The sequence below is a fragment of the Kwoniella pini genome, chromosome 1 (genome assembly GCF_000512605.2).
Source record: "Kwoniella pini CBS 10737 chromosome 1, complete sequence".
In the NCBI taxonomy this organism is placed as follows: Eukaryota; Fungi; Basidiomycota; class Tremellomycetes; order Tremellales; family Cryptococcaceae; genus Kwoniella; species Kwoniella pini.
In genome coordinates this window covers 1,587,395-1,605,960 of record NC_091716.1, presented here as the reverse complement: position 1 = coordinate 1,605,960, position 18,566 = coordinate 1,587,395, and the positions used below count along the sequence as shown (strand labels likewise).

At 36.4% G+C, this 18,566-nt stretch overlaps 8 protein-coding genes and 1 non-coding gene across 9 annotated transcripts; 4 read left to right on the top strand and 5 right to left on the bottom strand.

The window, feature by feature from the left end:
- Positions 1-212: 212 nt before the first annotated feature.
- Positions 213-982, bottom strand: I206_100621 (cell division control protein 42; the record flags this gene model as incomplete). Its single annotated transcript, XM_019152483.1, has 4 exons — positions 213-275; positions 342-736; positions 806-876; positions 936-982. 4 exons carry the CDS (start codon positions 980-982, stop codon positions 213-215), a joined length of 576 nt encoding a protein of 191 aa, XP_019014621.1.
- A 1,105-nt stretch (positions 983-2,087) lies between these two features.
- Positions 2,088-3,853, top strand: I206_100620 (uncharacterized protein; the record flags this gene model as incomplete). Its single annotated transcript, XM_019152484.1, has 8 exons — positions 2,088-2,195; positions 2,274-2,428; positions 2,500-2,604; positions 2,708-2,881; positions 2,956-3,252; positions 3,311-3,529; positions 3,595-3,713; positions 3,777-3,853. The coding sequence occupies 8 exons, from the start codon at positions 2,088-2,090 to the stop codon at positions 3,851-3,853; spliced, it is 1,254 nt and encodes a 417-aa protein (XP_019014622.1).
- A 236-nt stretch (positions 3,854-4,089) lies between these two features.
- On the bottom strand, positions 4,090-7,113 carry I206_100619 (uncharacterized protein; the record flags this gene model as incomplete). The annotated part of the gene is made up of 7 exons (XM_070202240.1): positions 4,090-5,196; positions 5,251-5,481; positions 5,542-5,637; positions 5,697-5,735; positions 5,795-6,064; positions 6,130-6,401; positions 6,459-7,113. The coding sequence occupies 7 exons, from the start codon at positions 7,111-7,113 to the stop codon at positions 4,090-4,092; spliced, it is 2,670 nt and encodes an 889-aa protein (XP_070058341.1).
- Positions 7,114-7,549: 436 nt separating this feature from the next.
- On the top strand, positions 7,550-8,438 carry I206_100618 (guanylate kinase; the record flags this gene model as incomplete). Its single annotated transcript, XM_019152486.1, has 3 exons — positions 7,550-7,588; positions 7,751-7,974; positions 8,045-8,438. The coding sequence occupies 3 exons, from the start codon at positions 7,550-7,552 to the stop codon at positions 8,436-8,438; spliced, it is 657 nt and encodes a 218-aa protein (XP_019014624.1).
- A 230-nt stretch (positions 8,439-8,668) lies between these two features.
- On the top strand, positions 8,669-8,739 carry I206_100617. The gene has a single exon. It is a non-coding gene; the product is annotated as a tRNA-Gly (tRNA).
- A 120-nt stretch (positions 8,740-8,859) lies between these two features.
- On the bottom strand, positions 8,860-9,783 carry I206_100616 (uncharacterized protein; the record flags this gene model as incomplete). The annotated part of the gene is made up of 5 exons (XM_070202239.1): positions 8,860-9,077; positions 9,157-9,219; positions 9,307-9,396; positions 9,514-9,537; positions 9,648-9,783. 5 exons carry the CDS (start codon positions 9,781-9,783, stop codon positions 8,860-8,862), a joined length of 531 nt encoding a protein of 176 aa, XP_070058340.1.
- Positions 9,784-10,784: 1,001 nt separating this feature from the next.
- On the bottom strand, positions 10,785-13,035 carry I206_100615 (uncharacterized protein; the record flags this gene model as incomplete). Its single annotated transcript, XM_019152488.1, has 4 exons — positions 10,785-12,264; positions 12,332-12,494; positions 12,566-12,587; positions 12,670-13,035. 4 exons carry the CDS (start codon positions 13,033-13,035, stop codon positions 10,785-10,787), a joined length of 2,031 nt encoding a protein of 676 aa, XP_019014626.1.
- An 873-nt stretch (positions 13,036-13,908) lies between these two features.
- On the bottom strand, positions 13,909-16,082 carry I206_100614 (uncharacterized protein; the record flags this gene model as incomplete). The annotated part of the gene is made up of 4 exons (XM_019152489.1): positions 13,909-14,087; positions 14,162-15,562; positions 15,631-15,902; positions 15,988-16,082. 4 exons carry the CDS (start codon positions 16,080-16,082, stop codon positions 13,909-13,911), a joined length of 1,947 nt encoding a protein of 648 aa, XP_019014627.1.
- A 715-nt stretch (positions 16,083-16,797) lies between these two features.
- On the top strand, positions 16,798-18,085 carry I206_100613 (uncharacterized protein; the record flags this gene model as incomplete). The annotated part of the gene is made up of 3 exons (XM_019152490.1): positions 16,798-17,214; positions 17,293-17,575; positions 17,652-18,085. The coding sequence occupies 3 exons, from the start codon at positions 16,798-16,800 to the stop codon at positions 18,083-18,085; spliced, it is 1,134 nt and encodes a 377-aa protein (XP_019014628.1).
- Between the last annotated feature and the right edge of the window lie 481 nt (positions 18,086-18,566).

Here is an 18,566-nt window from a genome sequence, read left to right as displayed (position 1 = left end):
ATATATAGCAATCCTCATCTTGCCCGGTGTGAGGATGTGGCACGGCGAATGTATGGAAAATGGAAGTCCAAATGGAGGAAAATGGTATAAAAATCTGTTGCAGGACAAAATCTACATCATGAAACAATAGAGAAAAGCATAATAAGGTATATAAGCGTAAGCAAAGAAATAGAGGGAGGATAATCAAAATTTGAGGTCATAAAAGACGGTCCCTATAATATCACACATTTAGACTTTTTCTTCGTAACGGGGGGTTCTAGCGCAGCAACGATTGCCTTTATATCATCCACAGAATCAGCAAAATTCCTCTTTGGAAAAAAAAATATGAAATAACAATTCACCTCGTCAAATACATTCTTCAAACCCCGTTGAGTTAAAGCCGAACATTCAACATATTTGACAGCTCCTAATTCCCTTGCGAGTCTTTCTCCTTGTTCAGTAGTAATAGGTCTTTGCTTTTGTCTTTGAAGTTTTTCCAAATGATTTTGATCTTCCCTAAGATCAACTTGTGTTCCTACGATTAAACATGGTACACCAGGACAATGATGATGAACCTCGGGGAACCATTTTTCTTTTACGTTTTCAAACGATGCAGGCGATGTTACTGAGAAACAAACTAAGAAAACATCTGTTTGAGGATATGATAATGGTCTTAATCGATCGTAATCTTCTTGTCCGGCTGTATCGAATAAACCTAATGTATATGGATCATCTCCTATCATTACAGTCACGGCGTCTGATTTCGCCCAAGTCAAATTGTCAGCTTTGTATTGCTCAACAAGTATACAGACAAGATTGGACTCACAATTGTCGAAAACAGTAGGTACGTATTCAGAAGGGAATTTGTTGGTGGTGTAAGAGATCAAGAGGCATGTTCTGCAAAGGACGATTGCATGTCAGCGATCAACACTGGCTCCCCGCCTGAAAGGACTCACTTTCCGACGGCACCATCACCAACCACGACACATTTGATAGTTTGCATGATGGACGAGCGGATTAAAAAGTCTGATCGACCGAATGACTAAGTGATCAAGTCTAAGAGTCAGCTCTGATTATCCCAAACTTGCGATCTTTGAGTACGGAGCACATTAAATGAGAATAACAACGGGTAAACAAACGCCACTTGTACCCAAGCGTTGAAAAGCGTCACGCAATTTCAGATGAAATATCGCATCATTGTTATCAAAAGTTGCTAGTGGATGGCAGATTGGCAGGGTGCACCTTTGAGAAATAGATAAGAGGTCAAGATGCGAGAGATGAGGTGCGAAGAACTCAAAAGCTAGGTGGGTGTGGGAAGATGGCTTGTAAATGTGATTGACAGGCCATTTCTCACAGCAAACCGATAGGATGCGAGACGATACGGGTTCAACGTAAGAGGAATCGAATGTTGAACAATAATAACGCACCTAGATTATGGGTATTCGGTATTTGTTCTTTCCTCGTATCTAAGTTGTATCGGTAAAGCAGTAAGATCCAGCTGCAATTATCCTTCTATTCGGAGATGTATGAGGTCTCGCGTTGATCAACGATGGTTATAGAATTATTACTGAACGCGTCGAGGTCGTTGTCGTTATATTGCTTACTTGTTGTTGTGAATGTAAATATGGGATGAAGTTGATATGGTTTGATAGGGTTGATTGATATTATATTCAATTGTAGCTGTGCTATGGTAAATCGTTGTATTTACCAAGAGAGGTATAATTTATTTAATCATAAACTCGCGTGATTTTTGTATTGTTATTATAACTCTAACCTAATTATGATTATAATGCTACTACAATAATTCCTAATCATTAACGCTTGGACCTGAAATCTGAAACCACAATTTATTCTAATCACACAATAACTAGGAAGGGGGTTGTTGTTAACCCAATTTGCTTCCGTTCTAGACTTAACATTGAGGTACCGGCGAAACGCGGTGATCGTGCTAGGTGTGGCAAGGATTTTTGTTTACAAGGAGGAGATTATATTCATCTCCATTCTCGATTACCTAACTTGCTGCTTATTTCTGATAAAAGTTAATATACAATCACAATAGTTTTGTATAAACCTCAACAACACTAAACGCAAACGTAGCACTAAATAATATGGCAGAAACTACTCAACCTCCCACTTCCGAAGCTGGTCCTTCGATAGCTGCTGAGGGAAGCAAGAAAGAACCTGTAGTTGTCATCTGTATAGGTATGGCAGGTTCAGTAGGTTTCCCCTCCACTTCGATTTTCTAAATTACCTCTGCACAATAATGTGCTGACCAACGAGAACACGACTCATAGGGAAAGACGACCTTCATGCAAAGACTCAACTCTCACTTACATTCCAAGAATACCCCCCCATACATACTGAATCTGGATCCTGCAGTATCTCATATGCCTTATTCAGCAAATATCGATATCCGAGATACGGTAGATTACAAGGAAGTCATGAAGCAGTATGTCAATTCACTCTCAGCTGATCCATTTCCCGAGAACGGACCAGCTGATGGATCGGCTTCACAATCAGATATAACCTGGGCCCCAATGGTGGTATCTTAACAGCGTTGAATCTGTTCACAACCAAATTTGATCAAGTATTAGGATATGTTGAGAAAAGAGCGGAAGACGTAGAGTGAGTATACACATTCGGTCTTGTCATTCAATATAAGAAGTCTCTTCGTATTGATCGATTCAACTCTACGTGAAGTTCAATGCTAATAAACTTCCTCGCCCAGCTACATTCTCGTTGATACACCTGGTCAAATCGAAATATTCACATGGTCAGCATCAGGTGCAATAATAACCGATGCTATAGCATCATCTTTACCTACTGTTGTAGCTTACGTTGTTGATACTCCAAGAACAACAGCTCCAGCAACATTTATGAGTAATATGTTATATGCATGTTCGTGAGTGTGAACATTTCGAGCAAATATGATTTATTGAACGAAATTTGACTGAAAAATATAATTCGATGAAATAGGATATTATATAAAACTCGATTACCATTTATAATTGTTTTTAATAAAATAGATGTACAATCACATGATTTTGCATTAGATTGGATGAAAGATTTTGAATCATATCAAGCAGCTTTAAATGATAGTGGAAAAAATGAATATGGTGAAAGTAATTATATGAATAGTTTAATGAGTTCAATGTGTCTTGTTTTAGAAGAATTTTATAATAATTTAAGAGCAGTAGGAGTTAGTGCAATGACAGGTGAAGGTATGAAAGATTTTTTTAAAGCAGTTGAAGAAGCTAGAAAAGAATATGAGAGGTGAGTAGTTCGTGAAACTTAAAATAGGTAATAAATGATTTATTTAAATTTCTATTAGCGATTATAAACCTGAATTAGAAAGATTAGCTTCAGAAAGAGCAGCTAAAACTGAAGCGGATAAAAAATCACAATTAGAAAGATTAATGAAAGATATGAATGTTAATGATTCAACTAATTCTACTTCTTCTGAATCATCTCGTCGGAGAAATGGAAAAGGTACAGGTGGAAAAGGTGATAATCCATTCGGACCTTATCCTATAAATGAAAGGGAAGATAGGTGAGTACAAAACCTTCAAATACAGCTGGGAATTTGGTTCGTCAAGCTAATATGAAATTGCAAAGGTATTATGACGAGGAGGAAGCTGAAGAGACTGATGAAGAAGAACAAGATGCAATCAGACGTCAACAAGAAGAAGAGGAAGAAGCTTCACATGCGCCAGAATTAGGTGCATTAGATGTTGGTGAGTTGACTTTCATCCCTTTGATCATTTATCGAGATCAAGATACTAATTGGAACATTTCAGATGAACCTGAGATAGGCGGTATGCCAAGAAGTGGACCCAATGGATCAAGGAGCGAAGCATGGCCTAAACCTATATGATTCTGAGGGCTAGCAGAGTCAAATGTATACTATGTATGTTCTAGTTACTGAATCGGTTTCTCAATAAACGAGTTGGTCATTACCGGAGCATATTCATTTGAGTTGTCACCAGAAAGTCGATATGGGAATCACCGTTGTACAAGAAAGTCGATAGGGGAATCGCCGTTGTACATAATCTGACTTGTACATTCGCATAAAAACAACAAAATACTTCATGACCCTCAAAGAGTTATAACTTACAGACTATCCAGAAAAGCCGCATCACCCAAAACTTCTTCATTCACCCTCTCATCCTCTTCATCATCATCATCCGGCATAACCTGTCCATCAGATACTAAGATATTATCATCAGGGTGATTTATAAATTCTCCTTCTATTCCTACTAAAGCTGTATCATCTAATCCTAAAGAAACACTTTGATTAAGTTTAGTTTTTATTCTTTTAGGTACAGGAGTTGCAGCTCCACCTGGTACTTCTGATGCTAATCTTTTACCTAATTTTCTTGCTCTCCATGAAGATCCTGCTGATGGTCCAGGAACAGGTTCATTGACTGGAGTTAAATTACCTAATATATTTGAAGTAGCTGGTATAATGAATAAATTTTCTGTTCCTGGAGGTAATGAACTCGTATTTCGTTTCCTCTTATTATTGTTATTATTGTTTCCATTCATAGTATTATCTGAAGATTCACTTATTTCCATATTAACATCTGGAGAAAGTTTTTCAAGTCGATTAAGAGCTAATAATGTAGCATATTCATTCTCTGAATTACCTGTATTTGGTACGTCCCCGATAAAACTCGAATCAAGAGATTGATCAATTTCTAACGGATTCGCATTGACTGATGATACTGAAGGTGGATTTTGACCTTCTTGCGAGATGGGTAATGAGGCTGGAGGAGGTGGAGTGGGAGATCGATCAGGTCGACTGAGAATTTCCTCTACTTGATCTAATGGAATGATCGCGGGATTTGACTTCTCTTTAGCTGCTTTCAAGGGCGCTTTCAAAGGGATGTATATAGACAATGCCATGACTTCTGTCAAACTCGGTAATCGGCTGTTCTCTTCTGAGATTGGCGGATTATCATATAACCCTTGGGCCCATTCTGGGTTATCCTTTTGTACTTGCTCATCTACGTGAAATTTGAAAAGCACGATTCCCTGTGCATTCGGTATAGGCAACCCTGTTGCATCTTTTGGTCGAATCGTAGGTAAAGAAGATCGATCCCAAAGATGAGGAGGAAGATGGAATGTTGGATTAGGTTGCTTAGGTCGACCCTTCTTACGTGCTCGAGCATTCATATCTGCCCAGTACACATCGAGAATCGTCAAAAGGTTTCGAGCCTAGTGACCACAAAGGTCAACTACATGTAATCTGCCAAGCTGGATCGCACTCACCATCGGACTCAACCAGAATTGATCAATGACTTCATGTGCCTCCGCTGCCCGACGTCCGCAGGCCAATTTTCTATAAGCCTTCCACTCATCTTCGGTATATTCTCGCTTGGGGTCGGGTGTGTCTTGAGTTGGAGCGGCAAAGTCTATTGTCAGTAGTGTGCGATACAACGCACGCAATCGACATATGTTGAGCGGCGATGAGTCAAAAGCTGCCAGACGTCGCGCCAGGAGCTAGTAAGCCAGGACCTATCAGCCTATGATTTGGACTTAATTCAGGATCGAAGAGCTTACAGATTGTTGACGCCTATATGAATTTTGCTTCCTTCTTGAGAGCTCGTCTCGGTGTATCTCCCCTCGTCTTCTATGCAGTTGCTCGCTATATCGTTTCTGCAGTAGTATGATCAGGTCATGGCAATCGTGGAATTCACAGAGATGTCTATACTCACGGATAGTCGAGCCCAATATATCTGAACACCACCGATAATCTACCACAGCGCTATCAGCGGGAAACCCATCAAACCGCAGATCCGATAACATGACATACCCTCTCACGATCGATATCGGGTTCGTCGCTCATACTGTCCTTGAGGGCATCCATGCAATCCTCAACGACTTGATCGATGAAGGGTTTGACCGTCGCAGAATTGATATCAGCTTGAAAGTCCGGTCGATATTCATCAACTCCATTTATAGCTTCATCCGCTTTAGGCGGTATAGAAGAAGGATCTGGAAGTTGTCTTGAACCTTTTGATTCAAAGTTCGTCACTTGGTACTCTACACCTAATCGGCGATTTGCCATTTTATGGACAAGATGCTAAATCAATTAAAGCAGAACATCAGCTCAGATGCTTGGAACTGTAAAGGTGACTGTGAACTGACCTCCAGCTTTATACTTCGCTTTTTCCTTCCTTCTACTCCTGGCATCTGGTCATCCTGTTGCAATATGCTCTGATTGACAGCTTCTCTCAAAGGCGTAAGACTATCCTCTCCATTCTTATGTCCTTTCTCTTGATTTGGCTTTTTAGCACCGCCTTTCTTCGAGCCTTTCTTGCCTGTGCTGGAATTCACCAAAGTATCGTAATCCGCCTTGAGCAGATCGTATTCGGTTCTTAAGACAAATGGGGATTCCTCCGCGCCCAGATTTGTCGTCACTGTTCGAGAGTCGAATGATAAGCATACATCCGTGCGTAAGAAAAAGGACCACTCACAAGCTTGTAGTATGTTCTCTCCACCGATAGTGATACCGGGTTCTTGCTTGAATACCTTCAAACGTTCTTTGAGGTCATTGATAATTTCCGATTCTTTCTTACTCCCTTCGCCTAGTGCTCGTAAATTCTGAGCCAGATTTTGAATCGCATTAGGACTATTCAACTCATCTACCACCAATTTATTATCCGAAATGGCTTTTTCAATTGATGATAAACCATGTTCAAACCACACAATGAGAGGATGTTGTATCGTTGTAGGTTCCGTTAAATGTCCATTTTGGTCTAAATTAGCTTCTTGATCATGATCATGTACGAATTCTTGTAAAGTCTCATCGTTCTGATCATGTTCGTGTAAATTTCCAAGTAAATCTTCAGATGTATGAGTGGAAGTATTCTTTTGATGTAAAAGTTCTTCTTCACCTTCGATATTCACATCAACATTTACATGATCTAATATATTATCAGAATGGTTATTGGCGGTATTATGAGAATCCGGATCATTGATAACTGCTCTTAATGATGCTAAAACTGCTTCAGCAGCAACATCATCATGAGTTACTTGATCATGAAGATTATCATCATGATCATCATGATCTTCTAGATGCTGATGAGTATTGTCATGATCATCTTCTAGGTCAAAAGTATGATCTTCCATCTTTTTGGACCGCAAGTGGACCTGTTAAGTGGAGGATGAATTGATTAAAAATAGGTGAGTGAGAAGGATGAATTTTGGTTAATCAGTTATGCGAAGGTGATTGTTAATGTAGGCGTGCATTGTGAATATACATGATGGTGAATTAAAGTGAATCAACAAAAAGGGTGGAATAATAAAATGAGGGGAATGTTTAATTCGTGTCCCGCAAGCGGTATTTTGGCAAATTGATTATGTAATCTACGTTGACGCGTTCAGATGATAACCTCGTTGTTGCGGTGAGTAAATTCACTTTCACTTTAAGGATTATCAAACTGATATTACTCTCTGATCTGTCATTCGATACATCACCACCATTCTCCTCTCCGCTATAATCAGAAACGCTGCGAGATCAGCTAAACCTTACTCTCAACTTTGCTCCACACGCTTTCTTAGCACAATGTCGCAAACACCTATAAACCCCGAAGTGCTTAATAGGGTGAGTGGTATGGTATACCTAGTTTCGAGAGATTATAGCTTATACAGAGCAACTACTACCTTATCGCCTACATCTCTCATATCGCCCTGCTACATCAATACGCTTGATCCCCTTGCTACCCTACTCGTCAAACGTCACGTTTTCTTGCGCTTAACCAAATAGCCATTGGTCTGTTGCGGGCCTTCCGGAACTGGTAAATCGACATTACTTAACAAGCTGTTTGCAGACCACCCAGGTCAATTTGGATTTTCAGTTTCGCATACAACAAGAAACCCTCGAGCAGGTGAAGAAAATGGTCGAGAATATCATTTTGTAAAAAGGGAAGAATTTATGAAGAGAGTAGAAAATGGGGAATTTTTAGAATGGGCTGAATTTGGTGGTAATTGGTAAGTCCCTTTGGGAGCATGATTCGATAAGCTCGTGAATTTGATCTAAAATATGATTTTTAAACAATAGTTATGGAACTACATTCGCAGCACTTTCAGCTCTTTATCCAAAACGATGTATTTTAGATATTGAATTACAAGGTGTACTTCAACTTCGGTCAAAAGCATCAAAACAATCACCACCACTTGAACCTGTTTATTTATTTTTATCTCCTCCAACAATTTCAGAATTAAAAAAAAGATTATCTGGTAGAGGAACTGAAAATGATTCATCAATTAAAAAAAGATTAAATGCAGCTAAAAAAGAAATTGAATATGCACAAAAAGGTAAACATGATATTTATATTGTTAATTCAGATTTAAAAATTGCTGGTGAGAAATTAGAAAAAGTAGCAATGGGTTTTCAAGGTTGGTTAGAATGTGGAGATAAATTACCTGAATTTGATGTGAATGAATTAGAGTAGATAGATAGTGTTGAAATGAAATACCTTGGCCACTATTTTTGGGGTTAAACAATTGGACTGCGTATGATGGTCCACTTTATCTAGTCGATAATGCTGTAAATACATCGTAGATAGATACATATGCATGATATTTGGTATTCATGCGAGCGCAACTCTCCTAGACGGCAAAACTGAGCTGACTCGAACACTACAGATTATATGTGATAACAAATCGCCACTTTCATGGAAACACACCGTTGGTGAAACGGTATCATGCACCGTTGCCATCGGTGCGGCAAGGGTTCGACTCCCTTACGGTGTACTTATGTTTTTGTTTTTGTTTTTGTTTTTGCACAGACCCATATCCATACATAATATTCATAAATATGAACGACTTATGAACTGTTGCTAGAAGAAAGTACTTAGACGTGATATGAATTTTCTATGATTTTTCAATTATAAAACCATTCTCCAAATCATTTTCAATAATTCTTTCTAAACGAATTTGACCAACCCACCAACCTGTTCTACCAAACCAAAAATTTTGATTTAAACTTTTAATTCCATTTTTAATAGTGTATAAACAAATTGATATTATAATTTGTAAATTAAGTAAGATTAAAAGAATTATCCCAGAAAATGAAGTTATTGGAAGTAAAACTTTTTTTGAAAAACAAAATCAAAAAAAACGTTATTTAATTTTTTCATTCATAATTTTCCTTTATTTAGAATAACTTACTAAATTCTTCTTTTAATTGAAATGAAAAAGCTTCAATAATTAATTCTAAATCTTTCCAATATTCTAAAAATTAGAAAAAAAAGGAAAAAACAATTTATCAACAAATCTTCTCATTCTGTTCAAATTATTTTAAAAATTATCAAAACTCACTTAACCAAAATAATAATACAATAAATTGTGATAAACATTCAATCCAAGTTTTACTAAATATCATACCTTTTTCATTTTCATTTTCATTTTCTTTAAAGTGAAATTCTTGTTTAAAAGATAAATCACAATTTTCAATTAAAGTAAAAATAATCCAAAGTAAAGTTAAAAAAATTATTGTAGATATTGTACAAATTGAATTTTATAAACCATTTAAAAGATGAATTGAGATTGCTATAAAAAAAAACAATACAAATTAATTGACATTTAAAAAATAATCATTTAAATTTATTTCTTTATTTTTTGTTAAAAAAAAGAAAAAATGATAAATAAATAAAACTCACGAGAATTTGCAGAAGTAGTTAATAGAATATGACCCAAAATCAATAAATTAGCTATTAAACTTGCTTTTAATCCTAATCTTAATGAATTAAAATAATTTGTTTTTGATAAGATTATTGTTCGTTGTGAACAAGACATTTTATTTGGATTTTCAAGTTGTATTTATTAGATGTATTGAGAAGATTGAAGAAGAAGAAGAAAGCGTCAATTGAAGTGAATTAGATGCGGACAGATGTTTATTCTGAAGGTTTTTATGAAAAATATATGTATGTGTTGAGTACAAACGAAGATTAAGATGTTATTGAGTAATAGATATGAAAAGCGACAAAGGAAACGAGAATAAGTTGAGAAAATCAAATTTGGAATGTCCTCCTTTATGTTTTTGTCTGATAGGATTTCGCGCTTCAATAAAGGAATGATTTGTTCAATACGTTCAATGCGTCTGCATTTACACATTGTTTATGTATCCTTTGTGTAACATAACATGGATATTGCTTTCCTCAGAGTTAATCAGTAAGTGATTGAAACATTATAAAGGATAATCTTGAAACGTTCTTCCCTTAACACAAAAGAAAATTACTTGTCTTCTTTATTCCTAATACCTAATACGTATATAAAATATAATAAAGGAAATGGACAAATAAACCACAAGCAAAAGCAAAAGAAAAAGCAAAAGGAGAACCATAATTTAATACACAAAGAAAGGTGAAAAACAATGTACAACACAACGCATTGACCTTTTGAAATTTGACAAAAGAGTCAAATGTATTTCGAAACATATATTTGTTTTTACCCTGACGTTTCAAACGTTTCATCTTTCGATCGCACTTTGACCAAAGTCTAACTCGCATAAAACTTTGCATTAGTAGAAACCGTGGTACCTTGTGAAGGAGGTTGCATCTATCTACTTGTGAAGGATTTTGCGATCTATCTACTTGTGAAGGAGATTGCATCTATCTTTATAATTGTCGCCTCACAGATTCTTTGCATATCCAACAACGCTCATTACATTATTATAAAAATTAATCCCGATCATAGAGGTATAAAATACAAAAGGAGAAAAACCGCAAACCCATTACATCGCGATAGAACAATCAATACCTTTTCAAATCCAATTTCCAAATCCACGCAAAAATCATTCAACGAGATCTACCAAATAAAACTCTAACAAATACAGCTCCTACTCCAAAACCAACTAAAAACAAATAAACAGGTAATTCTCTAACTGTTTTTGGTAATCCATCATTTTCATTTGAATTTTTTCTACTAAAACCAAGTATATCAAATATCCCTTTATCTAATTTTTTAATTTCATTTTGCTTTTTAGATTTATCTTCAAAATCTATATCATTTGTATTAACATTCTTCACGTTATCAAGTTTATTTTCTAATTCCTTTATACGATTCAACAAGATATTCATTTGATTCTCCACCATTTCCTTCTGCTTTGAGAGATCATCTTTCAATTGAATCGATTTATCATTTTCAATGTCAACGATAGACGAAGCATGAGATATTGATTCACCTTCAAAGATGTTTTGTACTTTTGAAGGTTTTAGAGTTACCCTTCTTGCTGTAGTCCATCTTGAACCTTCTAATTCTTCCCCTGCAAATTGTGCGTTAGCCGGACTAAGTTGCGCACCACTCAAATATCCTTCTTCTTCTTCCTCTTCATCGAGACAATTGTGATTGACCAAGTTCAATTGCTTGACGGAGGGGTGTTTCACATTTGATCCTGAACTCGAAGTCCTCCTCAATGCTGCATAAGGGTTTGAGCCTTTCACTGAATGGTTTGACATGTTCTTCATGTGAGGTGAACAACCCTCGCTTTGGTTGTAAGATGATGTATTCACTTTTGAAGGTGTGTTATCAGGTGAAGATGTTGGCAATAGAGGAGTTGATATACCCAATCCTGCGTTACTTGTCCTTTCCGGTGTAGGGGTGACAGAATATCTACCATCATTTGGTCTCTCAGGGGTAAGGCATTCTGTCAAGGTTGGAAGATGCTGAATCGGTAATCGATCCGTGCTATCGAAGAAGGGAGAGGTATAAGGAGGCGGAGGTGTCATACCTTGGGGTAAAGTCACTTGGTCATGACTGCCAGACGTTGCCAAGGAAGGTACTGATAATGGGGCTTTAATTGTTCCTCCTGCATTTGCTTCTTCTACCTCGTGCTCATCCTCCATTTTCACTTCATTTCGGTAGATGTATCGGTCGCTCATACTGTCGACAGAGGAAACGTCCGAGACTCTTCTATTTCTCCTTCTAGTATCGCCTAATCTCTCTTCCCAAGCTTTCCATCTCTCACCGACACTCTCACCTGTCAATTGCGGTTTCAATTTTCCTGCTTCTTCGTCATCTCCACTTGCGCTGGATTCTGATACGGAGCTTGAACTTTTAGCATCAAAGGCATTCACCATTCTTCTCACACCCGTCAATTCATCTGAGCCTACATCTTCCTCCTCATCTTCGTTCTCTTCCATCAGGATCGAGCCTTTACCGAATGAATCGTCAGGATTCGCAGGAACGGATTCTATTCGACCTGATAAGGAATGTCGGCGAAGACGTCGAGCGATGGTTTGCAAAAGTGGAAGAAAAGGTGGAGGGCGAGTTGTATTCCTGTGTCAAGAATATAAGCCGGAATTCACCCCTAGCGTTTCAAATCTCCAGTGGATGTATAACTCACCCCCAGCCGTCTGAACTACCTTTCAAGAAATCCTTACCAGATACTCTTTGTCTAAGCACCCAAGATTTAATATCTTCGACCAACGGCGCAGGCAATATATGACCTGTACCTTCCGGTCCACCTGTTCTGAGAGTATAACCTAAGTATTGTGCTAGCTCGGATGCTGTGCAAAGGATCTATCAACATCCACTCTCGTACATGGATCTTACCTAAATCGGGAAAGAGACTACTAACGAGTCCATGATTTGGGATTAAGCTAAATTATGAGTATCAGTATCTCACCATTTCATACGCTCATAACTAAGATGAATTGGTTGAGGAAGAAAAGAATGACATACCGGTAAATCAATTTCTTTACTTTCTTTGGTATTTAGTTTTCCACAATTATTTAAAAATTCAGGTAAAGTACCACTTCTTTTAACACCAGGTCTACGATTAATTCCAATTTTACGTTCTTGTGGAATTTCCATTGATTTTCTTCTATTCTCTTCTGTACAATTTTCAGTTTTATTATCTTTATTTTCTAATATTTGATTTAAAGATGACATTGATCTAGAAGAACGATGATAATTTGGTGAAACAGGTTGAACAGGTGAAGAATTTGTTCTAGTTAATAAAGAAGATGCAGAAGAATGAATTAAATAAGGATGATAATTTTTTGATGTAGATGTAGAAGGTGTAGATGGTTTATTTGGTGATACCATTGTTATTGATTTTTCAGAGTTAGATTTGCAGAGTGGTGTTACCGGTTTAGATGAAGAAGGGGTTTTGGAAACAGGAGATTGAATTGACATCTTCCTTGTAGAAGGGAATTCCAATGATGGTAATGAGTTTGAACTGGATATTGTCATCGTTATTTAGACTCCACCATATGCTGTTGTGATTTAGTTGGATATGGAAGAGATAACACACAAAGATGTGGAGAATGATATTGTTGGTGTGTCGTTGAAGGAAGGGAACTCACCCAATTCCAATTTACCGCTTTCCCTACTAGAACGTTTGTTTTTCGTGAGTTGATAGGGATGGCTTTGTGTTTATCAAGTATTTATCAGTCATATGTCTATCATAGAGCATATCGAAGATAACAGAGAAATGAAACATAAAAGGTGATACAATAACTTGCCACTCACAGTATCGTCAGGTAGGATAACACAATCTTTCAAAAAAGGGGAGTCAAAGCGTTGAATTGATTATACCTATTCTTGTTTATTCATTTCAACTTTTCAATCATCACACGTTAGGTTGTATGAATTCAACACAACTAATAGTATTTAGAGTTCTTCAATAGTTCAACATAGATGTAATGGATTGACATTAAATGTATATGTATATGATTGTTGACTTTCACTAAGATTGAATAGAATTAACGCGACTGATTTCATTCATCATCATCCAAATGAAACTGTTTCAGGGTTTGACGTTCTGTTGATGTTTTGGTTGAATTCAATGTTTGCCACTCAAAATGACGGCATTGTGGCAAAATCGTAAATTCCACTTTAGTACAGTAAATTATTATATACAAACTATAAACAAAACCCATACATGAAGACAACTTTTAGAAACGAATTCTGATTCCCTCAGCATAATTTCCCAGCTATTTCTTCAGCCAATTTCTTAATTTCCTTCTTTTTATAAGTCTTTGATTTTGTAAATAATTTATCTTTTGCACTTAATACCTCTAACAAAGATTTTGTATCCAACTCATATTTAGGTGAAAGGTAAATAATCATAGCTAAAGCAGCTAATAATCGATGTGCTTTATTTTTTTGGTAGATAAATAAGATCAGCTTGCATGATTCCCAAAAACATCATTGAAGACGAATTACTCACAAACATCTCCATCTGCTTCTCTATCTACTGATTCGATTAACGCACTGACCAATTCCACTTCCCAATCTACATCATCTAATTCTTCTTTCTTATTCCTTTGTCTCCATGCACCTACATTGACAGCTATTCCAGCTGCAGCTGATCTAATACTTTGATCTGGATGTAAAAGCGATTCTACTAAAATACCAATTGATTTCTCCTGTATTTCTATATTACCACTTTGTGAAAGAATAAGATTATCCAATTCATTCGATGCAAGGAGATTTGTAATAAGTCGAAGAACAGTAAGGAGGAAAGGTTTTGATGTATTTGACCCATTTGAAGATAATGTATTAGAAGCTAAAGCAAGAATTGTTGATAACGCATCCGGGAGATTTGTAGCTGAGGAACTTGGTCGAAGTCTTAAAGCTAGTAAGGACGATATTTTGGGTCTGAGGATGGCTACTCTCCATAAATCAATGATTGGAAAAGTTTCATCCGCTTTCAGACTTTCTAGTATATCATGAGTAACCTTGATCCAATGTTCCAATAATGCTCTTAATTCCTGATCAGAAACCGACTTTTTCTCTTCCAATACAGGTACTATATTCTCTTTGAGAAATTTCAAATCTTCATCTTTACCTTTTCCAACTAGGAATCCTTCTAATTTGCCCAACAAAGCAGGGTAATTTGGTATTCCACTAGCTGTTATAGGATTGGTCGGTAATTTCTCAATCGTGGGTAAGAACATCTTTTTATGTATATGAGTGGGGAAAACATCCTCTAAAAACGCTTCTACTCTATTTTCTAATTCTTTTTTACTTGCACCTTTCATTTCCTCAACTTTCTTACCGTTTCTAAAGAAAATGAATGTAGGTGTAGCGTGCACACCATATTGTTGAGCTAATTGTCTACCTTCTCCTATGGATAATTCAACTTCAACAAATCTGGCACCTTTCAATCCATATGTTGATGCGTGATTTGATGAGATGGTTTCATAGACTGGTTTTATGGTTCGACAAGGTGGACAAGTAGGCGTATTTGTGAAATTCACTATGACTGCTGGGTGATCTTTCAGTATACTGTGGAAATGGGTTACCGAGCTAACGAGAGATAAAGGTGAAGTTTCTGGATTGGGAGGTGTAGATCGAGGTGTCGGTATTCCGTTAGATGATCCTTGTCCTTGAGACTGCGCTTGCGCACGAGCGGCAACTGAGCTGAGTAACGCGGATGCTAAAGCTGGAGTAGCGGTACCAGATGATGGAGGGGTAGGCTGAGAGGTAGAGGCGGGCGATACACCAGGTTGGACTGGTGACGGGCCTGGAATAGGTCGTTCCGAAGGGGCAGTTTGCCTAAACATTGCATCTATTTGAGGTCGCATCGCTTGACCAAATGGAGTTGAAAGGAATTCAGCAGGCAGGCCTATGAAACAACGGTCAGCGCCGTGATCCAAGATCGATGTAATTGGTCAAGGATACGGTGAAACCTACCACTTATCCATTTCGGTATTTCCTGACCAGTCAAAAAACCCACTACATCCGCTGTGAAATGATTACAGTTGAATTCGATCAAATGATATTTACTAGGCGTATACATTTCTCCTAAGCTAGACAAATACTCGTTGAATGTTTCTTCATCTATGTGAGTCTCTCCAACGTCAATAATGTGCAGAGGTGGTCCATGATGTGTTGCGCCAGGCGATGAAGTCAGGATACCTTGTCCGTAAAATACTTCTCGACCCCAAGCGACTACTGAGGTATGCCTGCGCAGAACACATGCATAAGCACATGACGGCATGTCTATAGCTTGAAAACTCCATAAAGTCGATCAGCAAGAAAGCAGCTTACCATATTCCATCAATTTGTTTACCTGTCAACATCAATGACATCTGCTTAGCCAATCCTCTCGAAAGGTCGTAGACGTAAAGCTGGACTTTGGACATATCGCTTGTTCTGATTCAAGTGGACAAATTCAACAGTAATTGATATCAAGATTCTGAACAAGCTCGATGTTTGGCCGTCTTGTAAAGTGAACGTCGTTGTAACATCAATTAGACAGCTCAGTAGTCTTGAGTGTCGTGTCGTTTCTTAACTTTCATCTTTTGTCAACAACGCTTACGTCCGGTCGATCGAGCATTTTTAAGGAACCAAAATAAGCGTTGAAGATACTTCCATGTGTATTGCGCGTGTATAAATGAGCTTCGTGGACTTTCTGGAAACGAATAGAATTTTCATTACGTTTTTCTCCTGTCTAAATTTGAATTAGAAAAGTAAAATGATTAGAATTTCTAGGGTTGTCACCTTTACCGCCGGCGTTGTTCCGAATCATGCGCCATGAGAAGAAATGACGTCAAATTGGCATGTGAAGAGAGAAGTATTAGCCTATTTAACCAACTAAAAAGATGAGAAGCGAGCTTGGGTTTGTTTCAGCGGAGCCATATCAAGAGTGGAGAATGCAGGGTTAGAAGTTAAGAGGGGGTTTACGAATCCGATCCGAAATTGCACCACCCACACATAGCTATACCGTCATAGCAATTCAAAGTAAAGCCAACGAATACCACAACTATTAACTCTTAAATAACTTTCATTAAAATATCTATTTCTTTTTCTAATCTCTTTTTTTTTTATACACATAAATCAATTTTCGAAAAAAACAAAATGACAACTCAAAATTCAGGTAAAACAGTTTTCTTTACTGGAGCAACAGGATATATTGGAGGAACAGTTTTAGAATCAATTTTAAATTCACCTAAACCACCTAAATTAATTACATTATTAATTCGTGATGAAAAAAAATCAAATGATTTCAAAAATTTAGAAACTGCTAAAAAACAAAATGTTGAAATTAAAATTTTAATTTCTTCTTTAGATGATTTAGAAAAAATTGAAAAAGCTTCTTCAGAACATGATATTACAATTCATACAGCAGATGCAGATAATTTAAAAGGTGTAAAAGCAATTTTAAAAGGTCAAAAATTAAGAAAAGAAAAAACAGGTCATAGACCTATTTTAATTGAAACTTCTGGTACAGGTGTTTTAATTGATAAAGCAAAAGGAGAATATCCTAATGATATTGTAAGGCTTCTCTGGTTTCCCCTCTTTATTTTGAAGCTCAATGTTGATTAATGGATTTTTTTTAAAAAATGAATTTAGATTTACACTGATCTTAATCCTACACCTAAAACAAAAGATTTTCCAGCACTTATTTCAATGACAGAAATTCCAGAATCAAATCCTCATAGAAATGTTGATTTAGAAATTCTTGAAGCTGATAAAGCCGGTTACATTAAATCTTATATTATTTTACCATCAACAATTTGGGGTAAAGGTGTAGGAGAAGTTTATGATAAAGGATTAAGTAATTCATTTTCAGATCAAATTCCAACTTTAATAAAAGCTGGTTTAGATAGAGGTAGAGCAGGTATGGTTGGTGAAGGTGGGTTTTGTCAATTTTATTTAATTTCGATAATTTGAAAGGGGTTTTAATCAAAATCACTTGGTTTCTTTTTTAGGTAAAAACATTTGGCCACATGTAAAAATAACAGATTTAGGTAATTTATATCAATTAATATATTTAAAATCAATTGAAACAAATTCAAAAATCGGACATGGATTATCAGGATATTATTTTGGAATTTCAGGTGAATATACATTATTTGGTGCAACTTCAAGAATTGGTCAATCTTTAGTTTCAAATAATTTAATTGAAATTAAAGAAACTACACCTACTTCATTTAATCAAGAAGAATTAAAAAAATATTATAATGGTTCAACTTATATGGGTACAAATTCAAGAGGTGTTGCAGATAGATCAAAATCAATTGGATGGAAACCTAAATTTACTGAACAAGAAGATTTATATCAACATATTTCAAGAGAAACTATTAGAGTTGAAAAAGAAAATGGAAAACAGTTTAATAATAAAAAATTCACTTCTTCTTATTAATTTGAAATTTCAGTTAATGATATTTATCGATAAAATGTTAAAAGAGAGAGAGAGAATTAAACAACTGATTTGATTATATGTCAAATACAAAATATGTAGCTAAAAGAATTAATGCATTGTTATTTTGATGATCGAAACCTTTCCTTATATTCCTGTTTACATTATATATGAATGATGAGATTTTGTGTAATGTTTGCACCTGGTCACTTAGTCTTTCGTTCATATTGAGTGAGCTTCATCATTCTCATACGATATTAAGAGCGTACATCCCAAAGCTGAATTATTGAACGTACCCGTAAATGATAGAATCCCTTGGAAAAAGATCAAATAGTGAATATGCATATCGTTATATCATATCATATCATACAATCCCAATTAATTCAAGTTCATATAATTTAATGACGTTAAAATAGCAAAAATTACAAGCACATTCAGACTCTAACATTACAATACTTTACGAACAACAAATAAAAGACAGCTC